The sequence below is a fragment of the Poromitra crassiceps genome, assembly GCF_964638095.1.
Source record: "Poromitra crassiceps genome assembly, contig: HAP1_SCAFFOLD_60, whole genome shotgun sequence".
Classification (NCBI taxonomy): domain Eukaryota; kingdom Metazoa; phylum Chordata; class Actinopteri; order Beryciformes; family Melamphaidae; genus Poromitra; species Poromitra crassiceps.
This window is the reverse complement of record NW_028152257.1, coordinates 140,654-161,088: the sequence shown is the minus strand read 5'-3', so window position 1 is coordinate 161,088 and position 20,435 is coordinate 140,654. Positions and strand designations below refer to the sequence as shown.

The window sequence follows — 20,435 nt, the reverse complement described above, 5'->3', positions numbered from 1 at the left end:
ATGTTTTTTTTTGTTTTGGTCCGAGTGAAATGTTCTATGGTCTCTCCCGATTATAGCGTTAGCTGAACATTTGGTTTGAACCAGTAAAACTCTTTTTATACGCATTTTACGAAAGGTCTATGGGAAAATAAATGGCGGATGAAAATCTCTGGTACAGTGCTGAAGCAGGAAGTAGGCGGTCACTTTGCCTCTCTATTACAAAAAGCAATGTCAAAAAAACAAAAACAAAAAGAAAACAGTCTTTATCAATTAACAAGTCTGAGGCTTCGTCTCCAACTTTCGAGTCCGAATGCATGAACGCTCGAGTCAAAAGTCTAAGTCCAAGTCCGAGTCATCAGTGCTCAAGTGCAAGTCAAGTCACGAGTCCTGAAGATGAGTGCAGGACTGGACGACACTGGATGACGACACTGGGAGGCGGCAGGAATAAAAAGCACTCTCATTGGATGATTTAAGCGGGTCAGTCAAAGCGATCCTGCTGCCTCCTAAAAGCATGGCTCTTCAAATGCACGTTAAGTGAAATGCTTTCTGTGGCTTACGAGTCACATCCAGAGCAATAATATCATCTCATGCCTGCCTCAGATTAAGTCATGCATGAAGGCTGCCTGGCCGGGCTTCAGTCAGGGATGATGTGCTGAGCTGAGCTGAGCTGAGCTCAGGTGTGTGTGTGCAAAGTCAGAACCAAAGCTCCAAGCCCAGTCCCACTCAGGCGGCCAGCTCAGGCTTGGACAAGGGCTGCACAATATAGGCTTGTTTCAGCATCGCCATCGCAAAGTAGCATAATATGCAATAGTCACATCGCAGGATGTGCAATGCAAAATTTACTAAAAAATGTCATGCTGAATTTTTTTTACTACTTGGTAAAAATTTAAAAGCCGCACGATTCTCATTTTTCATGACTAATATGCAAGAAAAGTCTGTCTGATATAACATAATTTACTCCCGATTGAAGGGTTTGTTGTTGCCTCTGGTGTTATGCTAGTCTACTTTAGCTTAGCCTGGCTCATAGCTGGTATCGAGCTTTTTCAGTCCAGACTAACTGCAGTGGAACTGACACTTTATTTCGGTACAGCAGCGAACAAATGCACCGTCTTGCGCCGTCTCGCGCGACCTGCGCAAAACCCCCAAGATGGCGACGGCCAAACGGGAGTCCAAAAACCAATGGGTGACATCACGCTGACTCTGACGCTGAATCTGTGGTCCCACTCAGTCAGTAACTAAATAGACCATCTATGGTCCCACTCAGTCAGTCAGTCAGTCAGTCAGTCAGTCAGTCAGTAAATAGACCATCTATGGTCCCACTCAGTCAGTCAGTCAGTAAATAGACCATCTATGGTCCCTCTCAGTCAGTCAGTAAATAGAGCAAGTTCACCGAGGTGAAGTTGACTCACTGGTTAAAATGTAACATGCTGCAGCAGTTAGAGAGACCTTCCTGCAGCCAGAAGGTCTCAGGTTCAAGCTGGCAGCAGCATGGTCCTTCATTCTGAGTTGTTCTGCTTCTATAAGCAACTAAGCAACCCGTTCTCACTCCCAGCTCATCACATACTGATGTTTGGCCCGAGGGGACAGCTTTGCTTTGTCGCATTGCCACCAAAGCAGGAATAGCAAAAACTGCAGTTCCACAAATGGCCATTTTAGCCTGGCTCCAAAAGCAAGTTGTTGTTGACTCTATTGCTAATTTCACCTTTCATGACAACTGTATTTATATATATATATATATATATATATACAGTATACACTGTACTGTACTAAAAAAAATGTGGCCTGGCCTTCATCAGGGCCCTGATGAAGGCCAGGTTGTTGGCCGAAACATGTTGGCTTGGCTTTCAATGGTTCCACTATGAACTAAGCCTTTTATTATGAAGATGGCGCCGTCCTATGGCGACACGGTGTTGCTCTGTGCTTGTGTTTGTCTTGTTTTTTTATGTCTGGTAGACAACTCTCTCTGCCTGCTAAAGTATGAGAGGCATGAACTTCTACTAATCCGAGATAACCAGCCTGACTTGCAATTTTCTGTTCCTGACCACTGGAAGGACTGTGGTGGCAAAATTTGCTGCAATGCCCTGCTGGTTCATCAATAATGAGATATCCGTTTTAAATGTTCTTAGGTTTTATTCCACAATTATCTCTCTGCAGAGAGGTCTCCTCTTGACTACATTTTCAATGCAAGAGCCCCGAATTATTGTTTACATCACATCATATACTGAAACCAATGATGCCCGCCCCCCATCGTGGAGGGCAGTACTTTTCCACTGCTGTCTAGAAGTCCCATGCACTCTAGTAAGTTTCCATTCTTCCAACTTCTAATCTGATGTTCACAAAAGACATAACAATTGTCTATTCCCACAGACACTTCCCAAAACAAGACACATGTTCTCACAGGAATATTCTGTACAACAATCTTCTGCAATTGGTGAAGAACACAGTTCACAAAATACAGCATGGAATTGCCATAATTAATAATCAATCAATCAATAAGCTTTCGATCAATAATTTGCCATGACAATTCCACACTTTTGATAAAAATAAATCATTATTATCAATATTAACAGTATTTATATATCAACTGTATGCCTGGACACTTGTCTCAGATTGGCCGTGGAGAAGTGCCACGCCGGCGCTGGCGGGCCCAAATGCGCTGTGCTGGCTCCCCACAGCTCAACTGCTCGATAGGCAATTCTCAGAAGCTGTCAATAATTCACTGGAGTCTGGTGGCATCAGGGCTTAACGCCACGCTGCAGGCAGGCAAATCAATACGCTGGAGACACCGGGCCCTATCGTTGCAATCGACGTAGAAACTGCGTTTAAGCCCTGCCGCAGCGCAGATTAGTGGGTGTGGACCAGCGCACTCGATATCTTGGTGTCGGCGCTACACGCGGCCTCAAGCATTATAACCACGCCTTTTAAGCGTAAAATTATGCACCATCAGCTCATTGGTGAAGTGCAGTAAAGAGTCACTAGCTTGCCTTTTAAGCTCCAATTCCAGGAGAAATCCAGTAAAACCAGACAAAGCCAAGCGCTCTCCTCCCCCCCCCCCCCCCCCTTCATCCCGTCTGTCTGTCTCCATATATAGGCTATTATTCCATATTATTATGCTTCTCAAACCAATCTAACTGCAGTTTAAATACGGCAAGCATGTAAATATGCTACACTATAGCAAGATCAAAGTGAAAAGAATGTTCTAAACGCATCAGCTAGAAAAATATAGCCTATCCCTATATGATGAGATTAATTAGATTGGTGAAAGTTTGTCCAGAAAGATATCGTTTTCTCTCCCGTGCTGCAGGTAGGATGATGCACATAAATATAGCCTACATTATGTAAAGTCATTGCATAAATGTGTTTTTATTGTAAAACTAAAATGTGAAGTACAGCCAATTTATTGGAGCGGACATCACAGTAGGACATGACAGTAGAAGCGCGTTACGCTGTCACTTACCTAAATCACGTTAAATCGACGAGGGATATATATAGCCCCAATATGACATATATGTTTCACATAGGGTGGTGTTTTCATTTCGATGTTTTATTTGGTCCAATATTGAAATGTTCTACAATTGCAGGTTGTGTTACCATTACACATTATTTAGATCTACCTTTATATCTATTTCGGCTCATTTGGTTGCTATTTAGTAGCGAAATGGAGTAGCACAATGCATGCTGGGACATTTCACAGGCAGTGAACTTACAACTTCTTTTTCCTATGGGACGTGTGTTGTGTCTGTCTGAGCGAGGGAGTCAGAGAGAGACAGAGAAGGGTGACAGAGAAGAGGCAGAGAAGCGCTCCTCGCAACTGGCGCACTGAATAGGCCTGGTTTCAGAGAGAGACAGAGAAGGGTGACAGGGGAGAGGCAGAGGAGCGCCCCGCTCAACTGGCGCACTGAATAGGCCTGGTTTTCAAAAGCGCAAAGCGCTAAATTTACACCAGGTGGGAAGATATCATTAGGCCGGCATTTAAGGCCGAAACGCCCATTCTCGCCCATTCAGGGAGTGCGCCACGCCCATTCAGCGTAAAGCGCATTTGCCAGCCTAAAGCGATGTTGATATCTTCCCGAGACAGGCGCAAGGCACGTTTTTTTGCGTTTAAGGCCCGTTTTAGCGCCGAAGGCCTGTGGGAGAATAGGGGCCATCATCTCAGCTTCATAGCTCCTTTAACCTTTACCCCCGGCTTTGTTTTGGATCATCACCCAGCGGGAGAGCACCTGCCTGAGCACCCCGGGGTGCTGCTGCTCAGGTCTGTGGAGGCCGATCATACTGGTTTTCCCTCACGGCCAATCACTTTCACAGTTTGTGCTCCTCAACAGGCGCGACAGCACAGATTTTTATATCTGGCTCAGGGCTGCAACTGATGATTATTTGAATTGTCGATTAATCTGTTGATTGATCGATTTGTCGACTCGTTTGGCCTATAAATATGCGAAAATGGTGAAAAATGTCGATCCGTGTTTCCCAAAGCCTGAGATGATGTCCTCAAAAGTCTTGTTTTGTCCATAACCCACAGATATTCAGTTCACTATCATAGAGGAGTAAAGAAACCAGAAAATATTAACATTTAACACTTTTTTAACGGATTAATCGATTATCAAAATAGTTGGTGATTCATTTAATATTTGACAACTAATGGATTGATTAATTGTTGCAGCTCGAGTGTGGATATAACCAGATATAGAACGAACTCAAATGAAATCCTAGCACAGCATGGCAACAGGACAAGTTGCTCCATTGTGTAGGAGTATGTCAATATTAGCCTGTGTGGGCGTCTGTATGCACAGTCGAGAGAGTGTGTGTGTGTGTGTGTGTGTGTGTGCGCATGCATCTGTGTGTGTACCTGTAGTATAGAGTGACCCAGTGGGCTGTTCTCTGGTAGTTCAGTCTCGTAGTGGTTCCTCTCAAACTTGGGGGCGTTGTCGTTCTGGTCGGTGACAGTGACCCTGAGCAAGGCACTGCTCGCCCGGGGGGGCATGCCGCCGTCCACCACGCGGAGGTTCAGGTCGTACGAGTCCTTCAGCTCACGGTCCAGGTTGCCCATGACGACCAGCTGGGGCAACTTCTCCTCGGGATCCACGGCGACCTGCGATTACGAAAACGTCATTGTCCACAATGTGGAAATTTGCCTTGGGTTTCACCATAACACTTCACAAAAACATATAAGAATACATTGTCTCAACATTCATAACAATACAGCTCACAATACAACACACAGGTCCACACTGTACACCAGTGTTTCCCATACATAAAGGAATTTGTGGCGGGCCGCCACAAAATGATTTTGACTGCCACAAGAAGATGTTACAGTGCACCTGAACACAACATGCAAGATACCCGCTGAATAAGTGTCCAATAAATGTTCATGTCATTCTGGCCAATACTTCTAGCATTTCAGTCTGGAATATGGAATATCTTTCAATAATCTATGATTTATAGGGGTGTCACGATACACTCAGTTCACGATACGATACGTATCACGATACTGGGTTCACGATAACGATACGATACGATTTTAACAATATTTTTTTAAACTTGAATAATGACAATATATGACTGGAAAAGTAGTATTTTATTTGAAATGCACAAATACAAAACATGCTGTTGTGGGAAATTGTTATTACAATAACAACTAGAAAAAACATGAGATTGGAGATAAGGCTTATCTTGAAATAGAATGAGTTACACCGTCACTTAGATTTACTTTGAACTACGGTAAAAGGTTTCTCAGCAGTATAAATTCTCATTATGCATCTTCAGTTTTTCTTCAAACTCAAACAACAAGACTTTTCTTAATCTATTTTTTATGCATCTTCAGTTTTTCCTGTCAAGTAAACAGTTTTGCCAGAAACTCAATTGAATGGTTTCTCTCCTGTATAACTTCTCATGTGTCTCTTCAGAGACTTGTTCAACTGAACTACTTTCCACACATTGAACTTCAACAAACAAAGACGTTTCTTAGTCTATTTTTTGAAGAAAATTTTTTTTTTTTTTTTTTTTTTTTTGCGATATGAGATTTCATCTCAACGATACATATCGTGACGTTTTACTATCGCGAAATTTCGTGGGACGATATATTGTGACACCCCTAATGATTTAGCTGCTAAATTGTCAAATACCACCATCTGCTCGCTACCCAGGCACTTATGTATGTACTTAATAAGGCTGCCACGATCAGTCGACTAGTCGCGACTACGTCGACGATTTAAATCGTCGCCGACGAATTTGGTAGTTGACGTAATCGCGTTTTTTTTGGAGCTGAAAAAAAGAAAAAAACGTTTGTTTTGTTTCCACGAAGCTGCTGCCTGCGATGGCCTCACTGGCTGGCTTGGCATCCAGGCGTCTCCGTCCTGTCTTTGATGCACATGCGCAGTACCCATCATCCGGGGAAAACTGACATCACCGTGACCGGAAAAACAACAAGCAGCTCCCAGTGCTTCTCCACAGAAAAAATGTCTAGCCGTCCTCATACTACGTCCAAAGTGTGGAAGCATTTCACCCACAATAATGTGAAGTGCAAAATCTGCTAAATAAGCTGAACTCGCTTATCATGGCAGCACGAGTATGATGCGCGAGCATCTCAAAAGGAAGCACGTTGTGGCGAATGCAGATAAAGGCTAATTAGCTTGTTAGCTCACTGGCAACCGCAACGTTAAGTTTGAGCTGCTAACGTTAGCTATTGGCTAACGATATTAACGTTAAAAGCCTGCTGTATCGTTGTCATCATAGCAACGTTAAGCTCATGTGTTGCTGACGGGAATACTGGAAACCTCATTTTACTCTGCAGTTTGCACTCTACTACTTACGACATTTAAAAATGTGTTTGATGCCTGAGAAGACTAAAACAATTTATTTTTGTTGATATTTTGGTTGCAGTAAATAGTTTTTGGTTCCATTTCCATGCCACGTAGTAGTGCCCTAATTTTATTTTGCATTATTCATTCAATGGATAGTACATATTTCATTGCACTATATGTTTTCAATTTCAATGTATACTATTTTGCAGTTTTGCAATTTGCACTATATTACATTTATTACATGCAAGTACATTGATGCCAGAAATAAATATGCTGCTACATGCTCTAAACTTTAAAGTTCATGAAAATATTATTTTTGAGTGAATTATCATAATTAATTGTCTTTATTTTTATTTGGCACATGCTTAAAACAACTTGAAGCTAAATTTAGAAGCTGATGATAGCTAAATCAGAGCGATTGAGTAATTGTGCGATATGATCCGATTAGTCGACTAATCGTTGAAATAGTCGGTGACTAGTCGACTATCAAAATAATCGTTTGTGGCAGCCCTAGTACTTAACCTAACTAACTTAACCTAACTAACTATCCGGTGTGCACAACATTGTCAGCCTAAACTCCGGCTGACACCCCAAAAACCTACAATCCGCTACAGAAAAATGTATATTGTTTGTTTATTAACTGGCCCCTCGCCTTCTATCATTTCACGAAAGTGGCAAAGCAAGTTGAGTATCCCTGACCTATAGGGAGAAATTTAGTTTGTCATTGTAAACCCACAGCACAGTAATGATGACATGTTCTTCATAGATCTAGCCTTTTAATTTTGCTCGTAAGCTTTCTCAAAGTACACCAAATTCATGCATTTTACTTTAAATTGTTTTTAAAAAATCACGCAGGGGGGCATGCCCCCGCACCCCCCTAGGGGGTCTGCGGTCACCCACCACAAATACTCAAAATCCTGTGGGAAACACTGTGAACACACTATCAAATTAACCTACTGTCCAAAAGAACTGTCTGCAGCAAGTCAAAAGCATCACCCCTTATCTTAGTCTTGACAGCATTTGGGACCAGTTACTCAGGAAATGTAAAGACCTTGAAACCCCCCCCCCCCCCCCCCCAAATTCACAAACTTTCTGGGATTTCAAGGAACCTGGCCTCCCTACCTGCAGGCTGAACAGACGGTCGGCGTCAGGCCCGGCGCTGAGGGTGTACTCGGCCACGCCATTGACACCAGAGTCCTTGTCGTTGGCCTGGGGGATGGAGAACAGGGCGCCGATGTGGGTGTTCTCCGGGATGGACAGGGTGAGGATGGGTGAGGAGAACTGAGGGGTGCTGTCGTTGATGTCCAGAACCTCGATCCGGCCCTCGATCAGCCACGGGCCCGTGCCCATGCCTTCCATACGGGGTGGACAATAAATCAATATCAATATATATCGCCTTCAAAAATGCTTCAACAACTATTATATATATTTTTAAGCGGTGCAGCCACTTCTATACGTGACATTCGTGTCCGTCCGTCTGTTTGTAGCATGAGAGTAGGGGGCGGGGCTAGGGAAAAGGGGCCGTAGCTAGGGATAGGAAGGTTGTAGGTGTCACCGTTTTCATACAGGTAAACAACACATATGAAATCATGTGATCGCTTTTCCACAAGGCTTCTATTACATTCTGTCAAATGACTGCTCCTAAACCGCACGCTGACTTTAACACCATTTCTTTTTTTGAATACATTTTCAAGATTTTCAATATACATTAATGACAGCATCAGTCACTGACTCTTTCATTACAGGACACTGAGTCAGTGCAAAATGTACCGTAATTTCCGCACTATAAGGCGCACCTGAGTATAAGCCGCAGCAGCAAAATTGACTGTTTGTTACATATATAAGCCGCACCGGACTATAAGCCGCAGGTGTTTTAATGTTTAATTACCATATGTAAGGGTTCGTGCACAGAGGGGATTGTCGGGAAAGAGATGGCTGTTTGAGGAAGCTCCCATTTATTAACATTTCAACAAAACAACATAACACAACACCACCTGTGTTTTTTTTTACAGTGCACACAGTGTCCGCGGTGTGGTGAAAAGAGGGCAAGAGAGGAAATTAAAACAGAAGTGGATTTATAGTTAGAAAGAGTGCTAAAGAAGAGAGAATTCCGTTTTTTATTTTTTTATTTTAGTTACTCACAGTACTATTGACCAGTCCAACTCAAAAGATATTCGGCAGTTTCACTTTGAGCTCTTGTTCCGCCGCTGTCCATCAATGGTTATGACGAGTCTCGCTGGGTACAGTACGCCAAAGCGATATCCATTGACTTTAACCTTTTCGATGATGCTGTTGTATGTTGCGCGTTTCTGTTGCACCAACGCGGAGAGGTCCTGCCGGACGAAAAAGCGCGTACCCTCCCAGGTGAGGGGCTTCTTCCCCGCAGCCTGGAGGATGAGTTGACAGTCGGGCCAGCGGAGTAGGCGGATGAAGATGGCCCTCGGTGGCAGGCCGGGGTCTGGACGTGGCCGAGGCGCCCGGTGTGCCCTGTCCACCTCTGGTGGTTTCTCGCCTTCCTTCAGGTGCAGGATGTAACACAGGATTTTGCCAAGGAAAGCGTCCATGTCACCAATCTCAGCTCCCTCTTTTACATTGATCAGGCGAATGTTATTTCTTTTACTCCTGCTGATTAAGTCATCAACCTGCGTGTGCAGGGTTTCGATTTGTTTTTGCATTTTATCCATTTTCGGACTCACTGTGTTGTTTTTGTCCTCCAGTGCGCTGATGCGCTTTTCCGCATTAGAAACTCTGTTCACGGTTGCCTTATTTTCTTTAGTGAGTGAGTGGATGGACTTCTGCACGTTTTCAAACTTGTTTTCAAGCTGCTCAAACCTCTGAGCGATGTCGGACTTAATCGATAGTGTTTCACGGAGTAAAAGTTTAACCCAAGCCGGTGTATCTCCAGCCTCCAGCAGGTGAGTCATTTCCTCATTCATGGCGGTGATTGCTTCGTCTTTTTCTTTCTGCTTACTGGTTTTCAGTCTTGTGCTTCTTCCAGCAGACATTCGCCCCATTCGCCCCACTCTTTAAAGTTATTCAGTTGGTTCTGGTCACCTTATTCATTTTAGATCAGATCGCTAAAACATATTGTTTGGTCTGGTGTAGCAGCTGTCTAGCTGAGCACCATGTTCACCGTGCGATCACGTGATGCCGGTTGATTTCCGCCAAATGATGTGCAGATGAAGCTGTGTAACCTGTAAAATCCATAGATTTTGGAGGTCCCCGAGTGGCCGTTTGCTGAAAAAATCCATAGATAAGCCGCACCGTTATATAAGCCGCAGGGCCGAAAAATGGGGAAAAAGTCGCGGCTTATAGTGCGGAAATTACGGTAAGTCAAGCAGAAAACAACAGACTTGGCACATAGGTTTTTCACACATTGGTTTGTCGGTGCAGACATACAGTACGCTGTGACACATAACTGGGCATTCTTGGCCGTTTTCATTCTTGGCAGTTTTCATCCTTGGCAGTTTTTCCTGCGGTAATAATTAAAAGGCACCAATTGAAGGGCAGCGCTGACACATTCAAATGGTTTATGGAGGGACCATTTCTGTAAGACGAGACTGAGACTGGAGAGCGGAAAGTTGAGAAAAGCTCAAACATTGGTGCAATGCTTGAGTGCAATGCTTGAGCAAGTTGTGCGAACAAAGGTCTCAAACAATAACCTCTTATTTAATGCGGTATTAATTATTCTTATTTAATATGTTATTTAAAGCTAGGTCTCCTCCCACCGACCCTCTCCTGAGATGATGTAATGCCTGCCTAATGCCAGCCCCCCAAGGTTGTCTCCTACACAATTCCGGGGTTATCAGTGTGGCTGTCAAGGTGACCAAATTTACTATTTGTAGGAGTTGTCTTAAGATGGAGAACATGCAATGATGGGATAGTTGTAGTCATTAAGGGCTTTCCTCGGGCTAAAGAAAATAGCTCAGATTTATGTCTTCTGAAGAGCGAAAAGAGGGCTTCATTAAAAGTGCGATTTATGCATGTTGAGACAGCGGCCGTTACATAAAAGTATAATTTCCTTGACAGTTTAGAAGCTGGACTGTGAATGTCTAAACCTTTAATTGACTAATAAGAGTATCACAGGGATGACGTTATTTTTGTAGGCCAACCCAGAAGTCACGCACTTCCTGGTTCCCTCGTTGGGAAGTCGATGGGATTTTTTAAAGGGATTTCGTTTAAATGCCTGAACTAAGGTCTGGAGTTAACAAACATTTATGCAACTGTGGCCTTTGTGTTCAGCAAGATAATCTTCACAATGAGGACCACTTTCATAACTTTTGAAGCATAAATGTGATGTTTAAAGATCGTGATTTTCAGAAAACGCTTCAAACTTTTGTTATCCACAGATCTTATTTCAGGCATTTAACCAAAATCCCCATTCCAGACGAGGGAAACAGGCAATGCTGACTTCCGGGTTTTAGGACTCCTTCCTGCGGCACTCTATAGTGCTAACCCACTAATTGACTAATGCCGTAATAATTACCGTATCGACTGATATGAAGAAGTATATTGTGATATAGATTTTGCCCATATGTACCTTTGATCATGTCTGTGATGGACACCTCAAACTCCAGGAAGCACTTGTCTCCTTCGAACAGGTTGCGGCAGTCGCGAAGCGTCTCGCGGTCGATGGCCACCTCGGTGGTGTAGATGTCTCCGGTCTTCCCGTCCACGCGGAGGTACGGCGTGCCCACCTCCAGCTTGTACAGGTGCCCCGTGTCGGGCAGGCCCTGGTCCGAAGCCAGGCTGCCGATCAGCGTGTTGGGGGGCTGCTCCTCGGGCACGCGGTACAGGATGTCAGAGGGAGCGGCGCTGGCAGTGGACGCTAGCAGCACGCACGCCACGACCACAACCTCCCACCTCAGCACCGCCATGTCTCCACCCCACAGCACTGCCCTGCAACAGACAACAAACAAACACGATGAGACAAGCCTCGGTCTGCCATCCTCACACAGCAGTAGTAGAGATGGGATATTGGTATTGGGATATCGTATCGGCTGCCAAAACGGAGATATCGGGTATCGGACTGATGGTGTGTCAATCCAAACTCCAATCATAGCTTGCATTCTATGTTCTTAGTTTTGGTGATATTTGAGTGTAATAAATATTTAACCTTGTGGAATATTATGAAACAGGTAACTAATGCTATGAGATCATTGATTACAAACCAAATCCTAAAATGATGTCACAGTAGGAGACAGCTATGTAAAGGTGGCGGCTGCAGCTCCTTGGGAGGGTTGCCAAGAGCTCTGCTGTCGGAGGCAGTATCGGTATATCGGCAGATATCCAAATTCAGCTATCAGAACTGAAAAGAGGTGGATCATCTCTACACAGCAGCGCCAAAAAAGCTTTTAGAGAAACGCTGACGTAGGAGCTGAGGAGAGAGAGTTATGTCAGGCCTGGTGCTGAGGAGAGAGAGTTATGTCAGGCCTGGTTTGAGGAGAGAGAGTTATGTCAGGCCTGGTTTGAGGAGAGAGAGTTATGTCAGGCCTGGTTTGAGGAGAGAGAGTTATGTCAGGCCTGGTTTGAGGAGAGAGAGTTATGTCAGGCCTGAGGAGAGAGAGTTATGTCAGACCTGGTTTGAGGAGAGAGAGTTATGTCAGACCTGGTGAGGAGAGAGAGTTATGTCAGGCCTGGTTTGAGGAGAGAGTTATGTCAGGCCTGGTTTGAGGAGAGAGAGTTATGTCAGGCCTGGTTTGAGGAGAGAGAGTTATGTCAGGCCTGGTTTGAGGAGAGAGAGTTATGTCAGACCTGGTGAGGAGAGAGAGTTATGTCAGGCCTGGTTTGAGGAGAGAGAGTTATGTCAGGCCTGGTTTGAGGAGAGAGAGTTATGTCAGGCCTGGTTTGAGGAGAGAGAGTTATGTCAGGCCTGGTTTGAGGAGAGAGAGTTATGTCAGGCCTGGTTTGAGGAGAGAGAGTTATGTCAGACCTGGTGAGGAGAGAGAGTTATGTCAGACCTGGTTGAGCTGAGGAGAGAGCGTTATGTCAGGCCTGGTGCTGAGGAGAGAGAGTTATGTCAGGCCTGGTTTGAGGAGAGAGAGTTATGTCAGGCCTGGTTTGAGGAGAGAGAGTTATGCCAGGCCTGGTTTGAGGAGAGAGAGTTATGCCAGGCCTGGTTTGAGGAGAGAGAGTTATGTCAGGCCTGGTGCTGAGGAGAGAGAGTTATGCCCGCCTGGACTACTGCAACGTGCTCCTGGCCGGCCTACCTGCCACCAACATCCGACCGCTTCAGCTCATTCAGAACGCTGCAGCCCGTCTCGTATTCAACCAACCCAAATTCTCTCACGTCACTCCCCTCTTCCAGGAGCTCCACTGGCTTCCCATCTCGGCCCACATCAAATTCAAGACACTGGTACTGGCCTACCGGGCAGTACACCACTGCCCGGATCACACACTGTGTGATCATGGGTGAGCCAGTAGCAGCAGTGCAGCAATATAAATATTTGGGCACTGTCTTTGATGACAAACTCAATTTCGATGCAAACACAGATGCCATCTGCAAAAAGGCAAATCAACGACTGTTCTTTTTAAGGAAGTTGAGAAGTTTTAATGTGGACAGGACACTGATGAAAATGTTTTACTCTGCCTTTATTGAATCTGTCATTTCCTTTAGCATGATCTGCTGGTTTGGTAATCTCAGTCTTAAAAACAAGAACAGACTGGGAAAAATTGTCAAACTTTGCTGTAAGATTTCCGGAGCCACCCTCAATGACATTCAGTGCCTATATGAAAGGAGGGTCACATCAAAGGCACAATTTGTGGTTTCGGACCCTCAGCACCCCTTACATGCTGAGTTCCAGATGCTTCCATCTGGTCGGCGGTTTAGTCACCCAAAGACTAAGACCAACAGATTCAGGCTGTCCTTCGTTCCCTCTGCCATTAGGTTTTTAAACAACCGATAGTCGTAGATGTCATCGTGTCTCTTGCAGGTAGAGAGACTTTTCTTTCCATGATTTATGACGACAGTGCAGGTGATTTAGATCTATTCTGTGCTGTGTTACTGTATGTACGACGTATGTATGATGTATTAATTTGTTGCCTATGTGTCGTGTCTACTGTCTGCAAAGCGAATTGCCCCTCGGGGACATTAAAGTTTTTTGAACCTTGAACCTTGAACCAGTCAGCTCCCCTGTACCTGCAATCCATGGTCAGGTTCCAAACCTCTCAGCGCTCCCTTCGCTCCTCCACCAGTGCAGGTCGCCTCGCCCCTCCTTCGCTACGGGGGCTCAAAAGTCGCTCATCCCGATCTCGACTCTTCTCGTCCCTGGCACCTCAATGGTGGAACGAGCTTCCACCTTCGGTCAGGACGGCTGAATCACTGCCGATCTTTCGGAAAAGACTAAAGACGCACCTTTTCAGGCTCCATCTGGGCCCTTCTTGATCTAACTTCGTTCTCTCTCTTTCACCCAAAAAAAAAAAAAAAAAAAAAAAAAAACTAACCTTAACTTGTACCACTAACCTAAACTTGTACCACTGTTCCTTCAGAAGTTGTAGTTATCACAGACTGTGCTCCATAGTAGATTGCTCTATTGCTGACAAAAATGTGTTATTGTAAGTCGCTTTGGATAAAAGCGTCTGCCAAATGACGTAATGTAATGTAATGTAATGTAATGTCAGGCCTGGTTTGAGGAGAGAGAGTTATGTCAGGCCTGGTTTGAGGAGAGAGTTATGTCAGGCCTGGTTTGAGGAGAGAGAGTTATGTCAAGCCTGGTTTGAGGAGAGAGAGTTATGTCAGGCCTGGTTTGAGGAGAGAGAGTTATGTCAGGCCTGGTTTGAGGAGAGAGAGTTATGTCAGGCCTGGTTTGAGGAGAGATAGTCATGTCAGGCCTGGTTTGAGGAGAGAGAGTTATGCCAGGCCTGGTTTGAGGAGAGAGAGTTATGTCAGGCCTGGTTTGAGGAGAGAGAGTTATGTCAAGCCTGGTTTGAGGAGAGAGAGTTATGTCAGGCCTGGTTTGAGGAGAGAGAGTTATGTCAGGCCTGGTTTGAGGAGAGAGAGTTATGTCAGGCCTGGTTGAGCTGAGGAGAGAGAGTTATGTCAGGCCTGGTTGAGCTGAGGAGAGAGAGTTATGTCAGGCCTGGTTTGAGGAGAGAGAGTTATGTCAGGCCTGGTGCTGAGGAGAGAGAGTTATGTCAGGCCTGGTTTGAGGAGAGAGAGTTATGTCAGGCCTGGTTTGAGGAGAGAGAGTTATGTCAGGCCTGGTTTGAGGAGAGAGAGTTATATCAGGCCTGGTTTGAGGAGAGAGAGTTATGTCAGGCCTGGTTTGAGGAGAGAGAGTTATGTCAGACCTGGTGAGGAGAGAGAGTTATGTCAGGCCTGGTGCTGAGGAGAGAGAGTTATGTCAGGCCTGGTTTGAGGAGAGAGAGTTATGTCAGACCTGGTGAGGAGAGAGAGTTATGTCAGGCCTGGTGCTGAGGAGAGAGAGTTATGTCAGGCCTGGTGAGGAGAGAGAGTTATGTCAGACCTGGTGCTGAGGAGAGAGAGTTATGTCAGGCCTGGTGAGGAGAGAGAGTTATGTCAGGCCTGGTGCTGAGGAGAGAGAGTTATGTCAGGCCTGGTGAGGAGAGAGAGTTATGTCAGACCTGGTGAGGAGAGAGAGTTATGTCAGGCCTGGTGCTGAGGAGAGAGAGTTATGTCAGACCTGGTGAGGAGAGAGAGTTATGTCAGGCCTGGTGCTGAGGAGAGAGAGTTATGTCAGGCCTGGTTTGAGGAGAGAGAGTTATGTCAGGCCTGGTTTGAGGAGAGAGAGTTATGTCAGGCCTGGTTTGAGGAGAGAGAGTTATGTCAGGCCTGGTTTGAGGAGAGAGAGTTATGTCAGGCCTGGTTTGAGGAGAGAGAGTTATGTCAGGCCTGGTTTGAGGAGAGAGAGTTATGTCAGGCCTGGTTTGAGGAGAGAGAGTTATGTCAGGCCTGGTTTGAGGAGAGAGAGTTATGTCAGGCCTGGTTTGAGGAGAGAGAGTTATGTCAGGCCTGGTTTGAGGAGAGAGAGTTATGTCAGGCCTGGTTTGAGGAGAGAGAGTTATGTCAGGCCTGGTTTGAGGAGAGAGAGTTATGTCAGGCCTGGTTGACAATAGATGGTAGGACTCATCTGGGAGGGACACGAAACGTCCAAAATGGTTTGGCTGTGAGACCGGGAGGAGGTGACAAGGTTTCAGCTCTCAGCTCATCTGCCAGCTGCTTCACTCAGAGAGCAGCCCAGCAGGACTGAGATCTTCCTCCTGGTGCCAGGTTAAAGCTCACACAGGTTTCTTCACATTTCCAATCAAAAACCTTTTCCAGAGCTTGATTTGGGTTTTTTGTCCTTACATGTGTGAGAAAGAGAAAGCGGGGGGGGGGGGGGGCAGAGTTTGCACACCTTGGAGAGCTCTGCTGCGCTCAGCGTGAGTCCGGAGACATACATTAAATTGGCCGTTTGCGGGCTGCTGGGTTGGGTTGGGTTGGGCATTTTCAGATATTTTAACGGGTCAGGCGGTGCGGACTGGCTCCAATGAAGGGTTGGGTTGGTGCGGGCGTTAAAAAACCCTGACCTGCGCATCACTATGGCAATCCAATCCAATCCAATCCACTTTATTTATATAACACATTTTAAAAATCACAGGGATTACCAAAGTGCTGTACAAAAACAAAAATAAGTGCACAAAACTATCTAAAAAACATAACAAGGAAACACAAACATCTCGTCAACAGTCAGAAAAACTGGGCAAAGACCACAACTCTCAGATTGAATTAAAAGCCAGGGAGTAATAGCTTTTGCACACCACGTCCGTATTTTCGTCCGTCGTAGATATTATGATTCATATGACACGGGAAAATACACTCAAGACATTATATAAAAGGTCTTTACTATTATATTGACTCTATTATATTCAGGTCTACTTATTATTTCAGTCCTTACCTCGTCTTTCTGTCTCTTTCCCCGTAGTCTCACTGGCCTGCCTCCTCTCCCTTTCCCCGAGACTCGCAGCAGGGTTGCCAGATCTGAGAGAAACATGCGTGAATGACATGTATGGACATTTTATGATTTATTGAGGCAGGTTATTTCTGCATTTTTAAGGCAAGTAATCTTAAAGAGCATGCTGTTGTCTTTGTAAAATAAAGAGCATAGCTATTTTATGTAGCCTACATACTCAACAGTGTTCTATGTGTTCTATGTTATCATTAATCATTATAATGTGGTAGCCTATGTGTGCACGTTTTCTGCATGAGTGTCAGCAGAGCTGCTCTTCCTACTATGTGTTAATTAAGCAATATAGCATGAGAGCCAGTGTGTTGTGGCAAATATATCCCGCTGATCAGCTGTTATCCCACGAGGCCGCAGGCCGAGTGGGATAACTGCTGAGCAGCGGGATATATGCCACAACACACGCAGCTCGAGTGCTATATTGCTTTTATAAAACGGTTTCCAAGTATGATAATATAATAATAATAGTAATACTATAAGTCCGACTGCCATGGCATTCTGATAGAGTCAGTTGAAACACTACTGTAAGGCGGGACCGCAAGAACGTGCGGGTGATTTGATTGGATCGTTCTGGAGACTGAAGTTGACATTGGCCAATCCTGGCGCTTGCTGAGAAGCTGAGAGCTTTCTGGAAAGCCTGACACGCAGCTCGAGCGCAGCGCTGCATTCTCAGCGCTTGCTGAGAAGCTAAGAGCTTTCTGGAAAGCCCGACACCAGCTAACGTTACGGGGTTAAATGCGGGGTTAAATGCGGGGTTAACAGCCTTTTTTTTGCAAAGAAGACATTAGCCCGCGTCTATTCTTGTACAAAACATAATTTTCTGCTAAGTATTAGTAAAGTTATAAGCGAAGATCGATTCACAAGGATCTGACAGCTGTCTCCGCCATTTTTTTTTTCTACATTGTCATTGTAACCAAAGCCTTTTAGTAAGAGAGTTGCGTGGCCATGGGTTATGAGTTGCGTGGCCATGGGTTATTGGAGTGGGTTACGGGATTTATACGATGGCTGTGAACCAATCAGATTGCTTGATTTGAGAGAGCCGTTTTATAAATGTTATTATATTTAAAAGCATCTTTGTTTTATTAACACGTGCCTAACACACGCACAGTAGCTACAGCCTACATGTACATCAATGCAATGTAATCATTCCTGTAACAGCAGAAAACCTCAATAGATTAACTTGTAAATTGACTGCATCCCACCTGCCTAATGTCCATCACAACTGAGTCCTGTAGAAAACATGACAGCTCTGTGTGTTACAGTCAAGTCTCTCTGAACTGCTTTTCAAATCTAATGAACTATTTACTATGTATTTAAATTGCTACAGTTGTAGCTATTTCACTTTTTAATTTGATGCTGCTTTGGCAATGTGGAGAACTGTGTGTGTGTGTGTGTGTGTGTGTGTGTGTGTGTGTGTGTGTGTGTGTGTGTGTGTGTGTGTGTGTGTGTGTGTGTGTGTGTGTGTGTGTGTGTGTGTGTGTGTGTGTGTGTGTGTGTGTGTGTGTGTGGGCGGGGCAGAGGCACGTGGGAGTGCTTGACAGCTTTTGACAGGAAAAAAAAGCTCAAGTTCCTGTTATTTAAGCAACATGGCAACAAGACGCTGCATGTTTCTCAGTTTCTTTGCAATCACATGACCTAACTGAAACCTTATTTGACCTTATTTGGCTTAAAGCTACAGTGATTCACCGTCCTAAGCAATGAGCATAAACACAATAATATGCCTACACCACTACAACAACCACAACCGCAACAACAACAACCACCACCCCCACAACAACAACAACAACAACAACACAATAACAACAACAACAACACAACAACAACAACAACACAATAACAACAACAACACAATAACAACAACAACACAATAACAACAACAGTAACACACACACACACACACACACACACACACACACACACACACAGTACACACACAGCTAAACATGAACAGCAATGTCACAACTGCAAGAAGAACAACCACTTCAAACAGCTGCAGATCTGCAAAAGCAGGCAAGTCCAGCAGACAGGTGAACCAGCTGTTAGCTGAAACAGATCCAGACAGTGACGACACATTCACCATTGAAGGCCTGTTATTATATGAAGACAATAATGACATCAACTCTGTGCAAACGGATGACAACTACAAAACAGAAGGACATTGCACAGTGACAATAAATGACAAAGCACAGAGTTAAAAGTGGACACATGCAGGTGTCAAATGTAATGTCATTTCTCTTGATACATACAAAGTCATACAGCAAAATAAAGAATTGTACAAGCCACACAAGCAAGTTAAACTCGTTGCTTTTGGAGGAGCCATGATCAAGCCGATCAGTGCAGTGAATCTACATCGCAGGCTAAATGACCTGGACCTGGTTTTATGTGGTCTAGATGCTCGAAATCAACTGAAAAGTGCAATTGTAGCATTTTCACAAATCAGCAATATGTTTCACAAATCAGAGACTGTGCCATCATGAGAGTCTAATGTCTCCTTGGTAATCTAGGCCAGGTTTGAAAATAATAAGAGTAATGGTCTTTGAGCTGGACCTGGTTTTATTGTGTCTAGATGGGCAAAAGCTGTGAAATCAACTCTTTTTTCCAGTTGTTTACACCAATAGGAGAACCTTTTTGAGGTCAATAAGAATTGCATACAACATTAAAAACGAACAAAATGCAGGATTCATTCTATAATGTATTCTCATTCCCCTATATACCTATGTTTTCCAGTTCATGAACTAGCTTTAAAATGGTTGAACGACGCCATCTAGAGGCGTTATTCCACTTTTGAAGGTTGGACTGGAAAAATCCAGCTGCGAATCGGATGCCAACTTCATCTGGTGGGATATCTGCTAAACTCGACAGCAGCCATCTCAAACAGCCAGAGTTGGCACGGTTATAGTTGGTACCAAAACAAAACCCATAGCCTGTATAGAATAAAACATTTAAATAGCCTACGCTGTAGTCTTTACTTGTTGCCTAAATTGTTCAACTTTGGTGTTTCTCTTGCCTCTGGTCCCATTGGACTAATTACTTTGTTTTTCCTTCCTGGAATGTTACAGGCACTCCCTGAAATGACTGTAGCTACTTCCCTCAAAGTAGATATTATGATTCATATCACACAGGAAAATACACTCAAGACATTATATAAAAGCTCTTTACTATTACATTGACTCTATTATATTCAGGTCTACTTATTATTTCAGTCCTTACCTCGTCTTTCTGTCTCTTTCCCCGTAGTCTCACTGTCCTGCCTCCTCTCCCTTTCCCCAAGACTCGCAGGCAGCAGGGTTGCCAGATCTGAGAGAAACATGCGTGAATGTTGTATGGATGTATGGACATTTTATGATTTATTGAGGCAGGTTATTTCTGCATTTTTAATCTCTGCTCGGTCCATGAAGAGCATGCTGTTGTCTTTGTAAAATAAACAGTATAGCTATTTTATGTAGCCTACATACTCAACAGTGTTCTATGTGTTCTATGTTATCATTAATCATTATAATGTGGTAGCCTATGTGTGCATGTTTTCTGCATCAGTGTCAGCAGAGCTGCTCTTCCTACTATGTTTTTCACTAACACAGACCACACCATAGTTCGAAACAAAAGGTCATTTATTGTAGTTTGAGTGTTTGGGTGCGAGTCGTAATCGGGTCGGGGTGCGGGTGATGTTGATGATGTTCGACGTAGTCAGGAACCC

The 20,435-nt window shown here is 44.5% G+C and overlaps 1 protein-coding gene across 1 annotated transcript in view; it reads right to left on the bottom strand.

The window, feature by feature from the left end:
* Nucleotides 1–19,973, bottom strand: part of LOC310800769 (protocadherin Fat 4-like) — a 50,662-nt gene extending 30,689 nt beyond the window's left edge. Inside the window, 5 exon segments of the mRNA XM_083664696.1 lie at nucleotides 4,826–5,068; nucleotides 7,902–8,131; nucleotides 11,320–11,678; nucleotides 16,676–16,758; nucleotides 19,952–19,973. Coding sequence (XP_083520822.1) covers nucleotides 4,826–5,068; nucleotides 7,902–8,131; nucleotides 11,320–11,656 — 810 coding nt within the window. The 5' untranslated portion in view covers nucleotides 11,657–11,678; nucleotides 16,676–16,758; nucleotides 19,952–19,973.
* Between the last annotated feature and the right edge of the window lie 462 nt (nucleotides 19,974–20,435).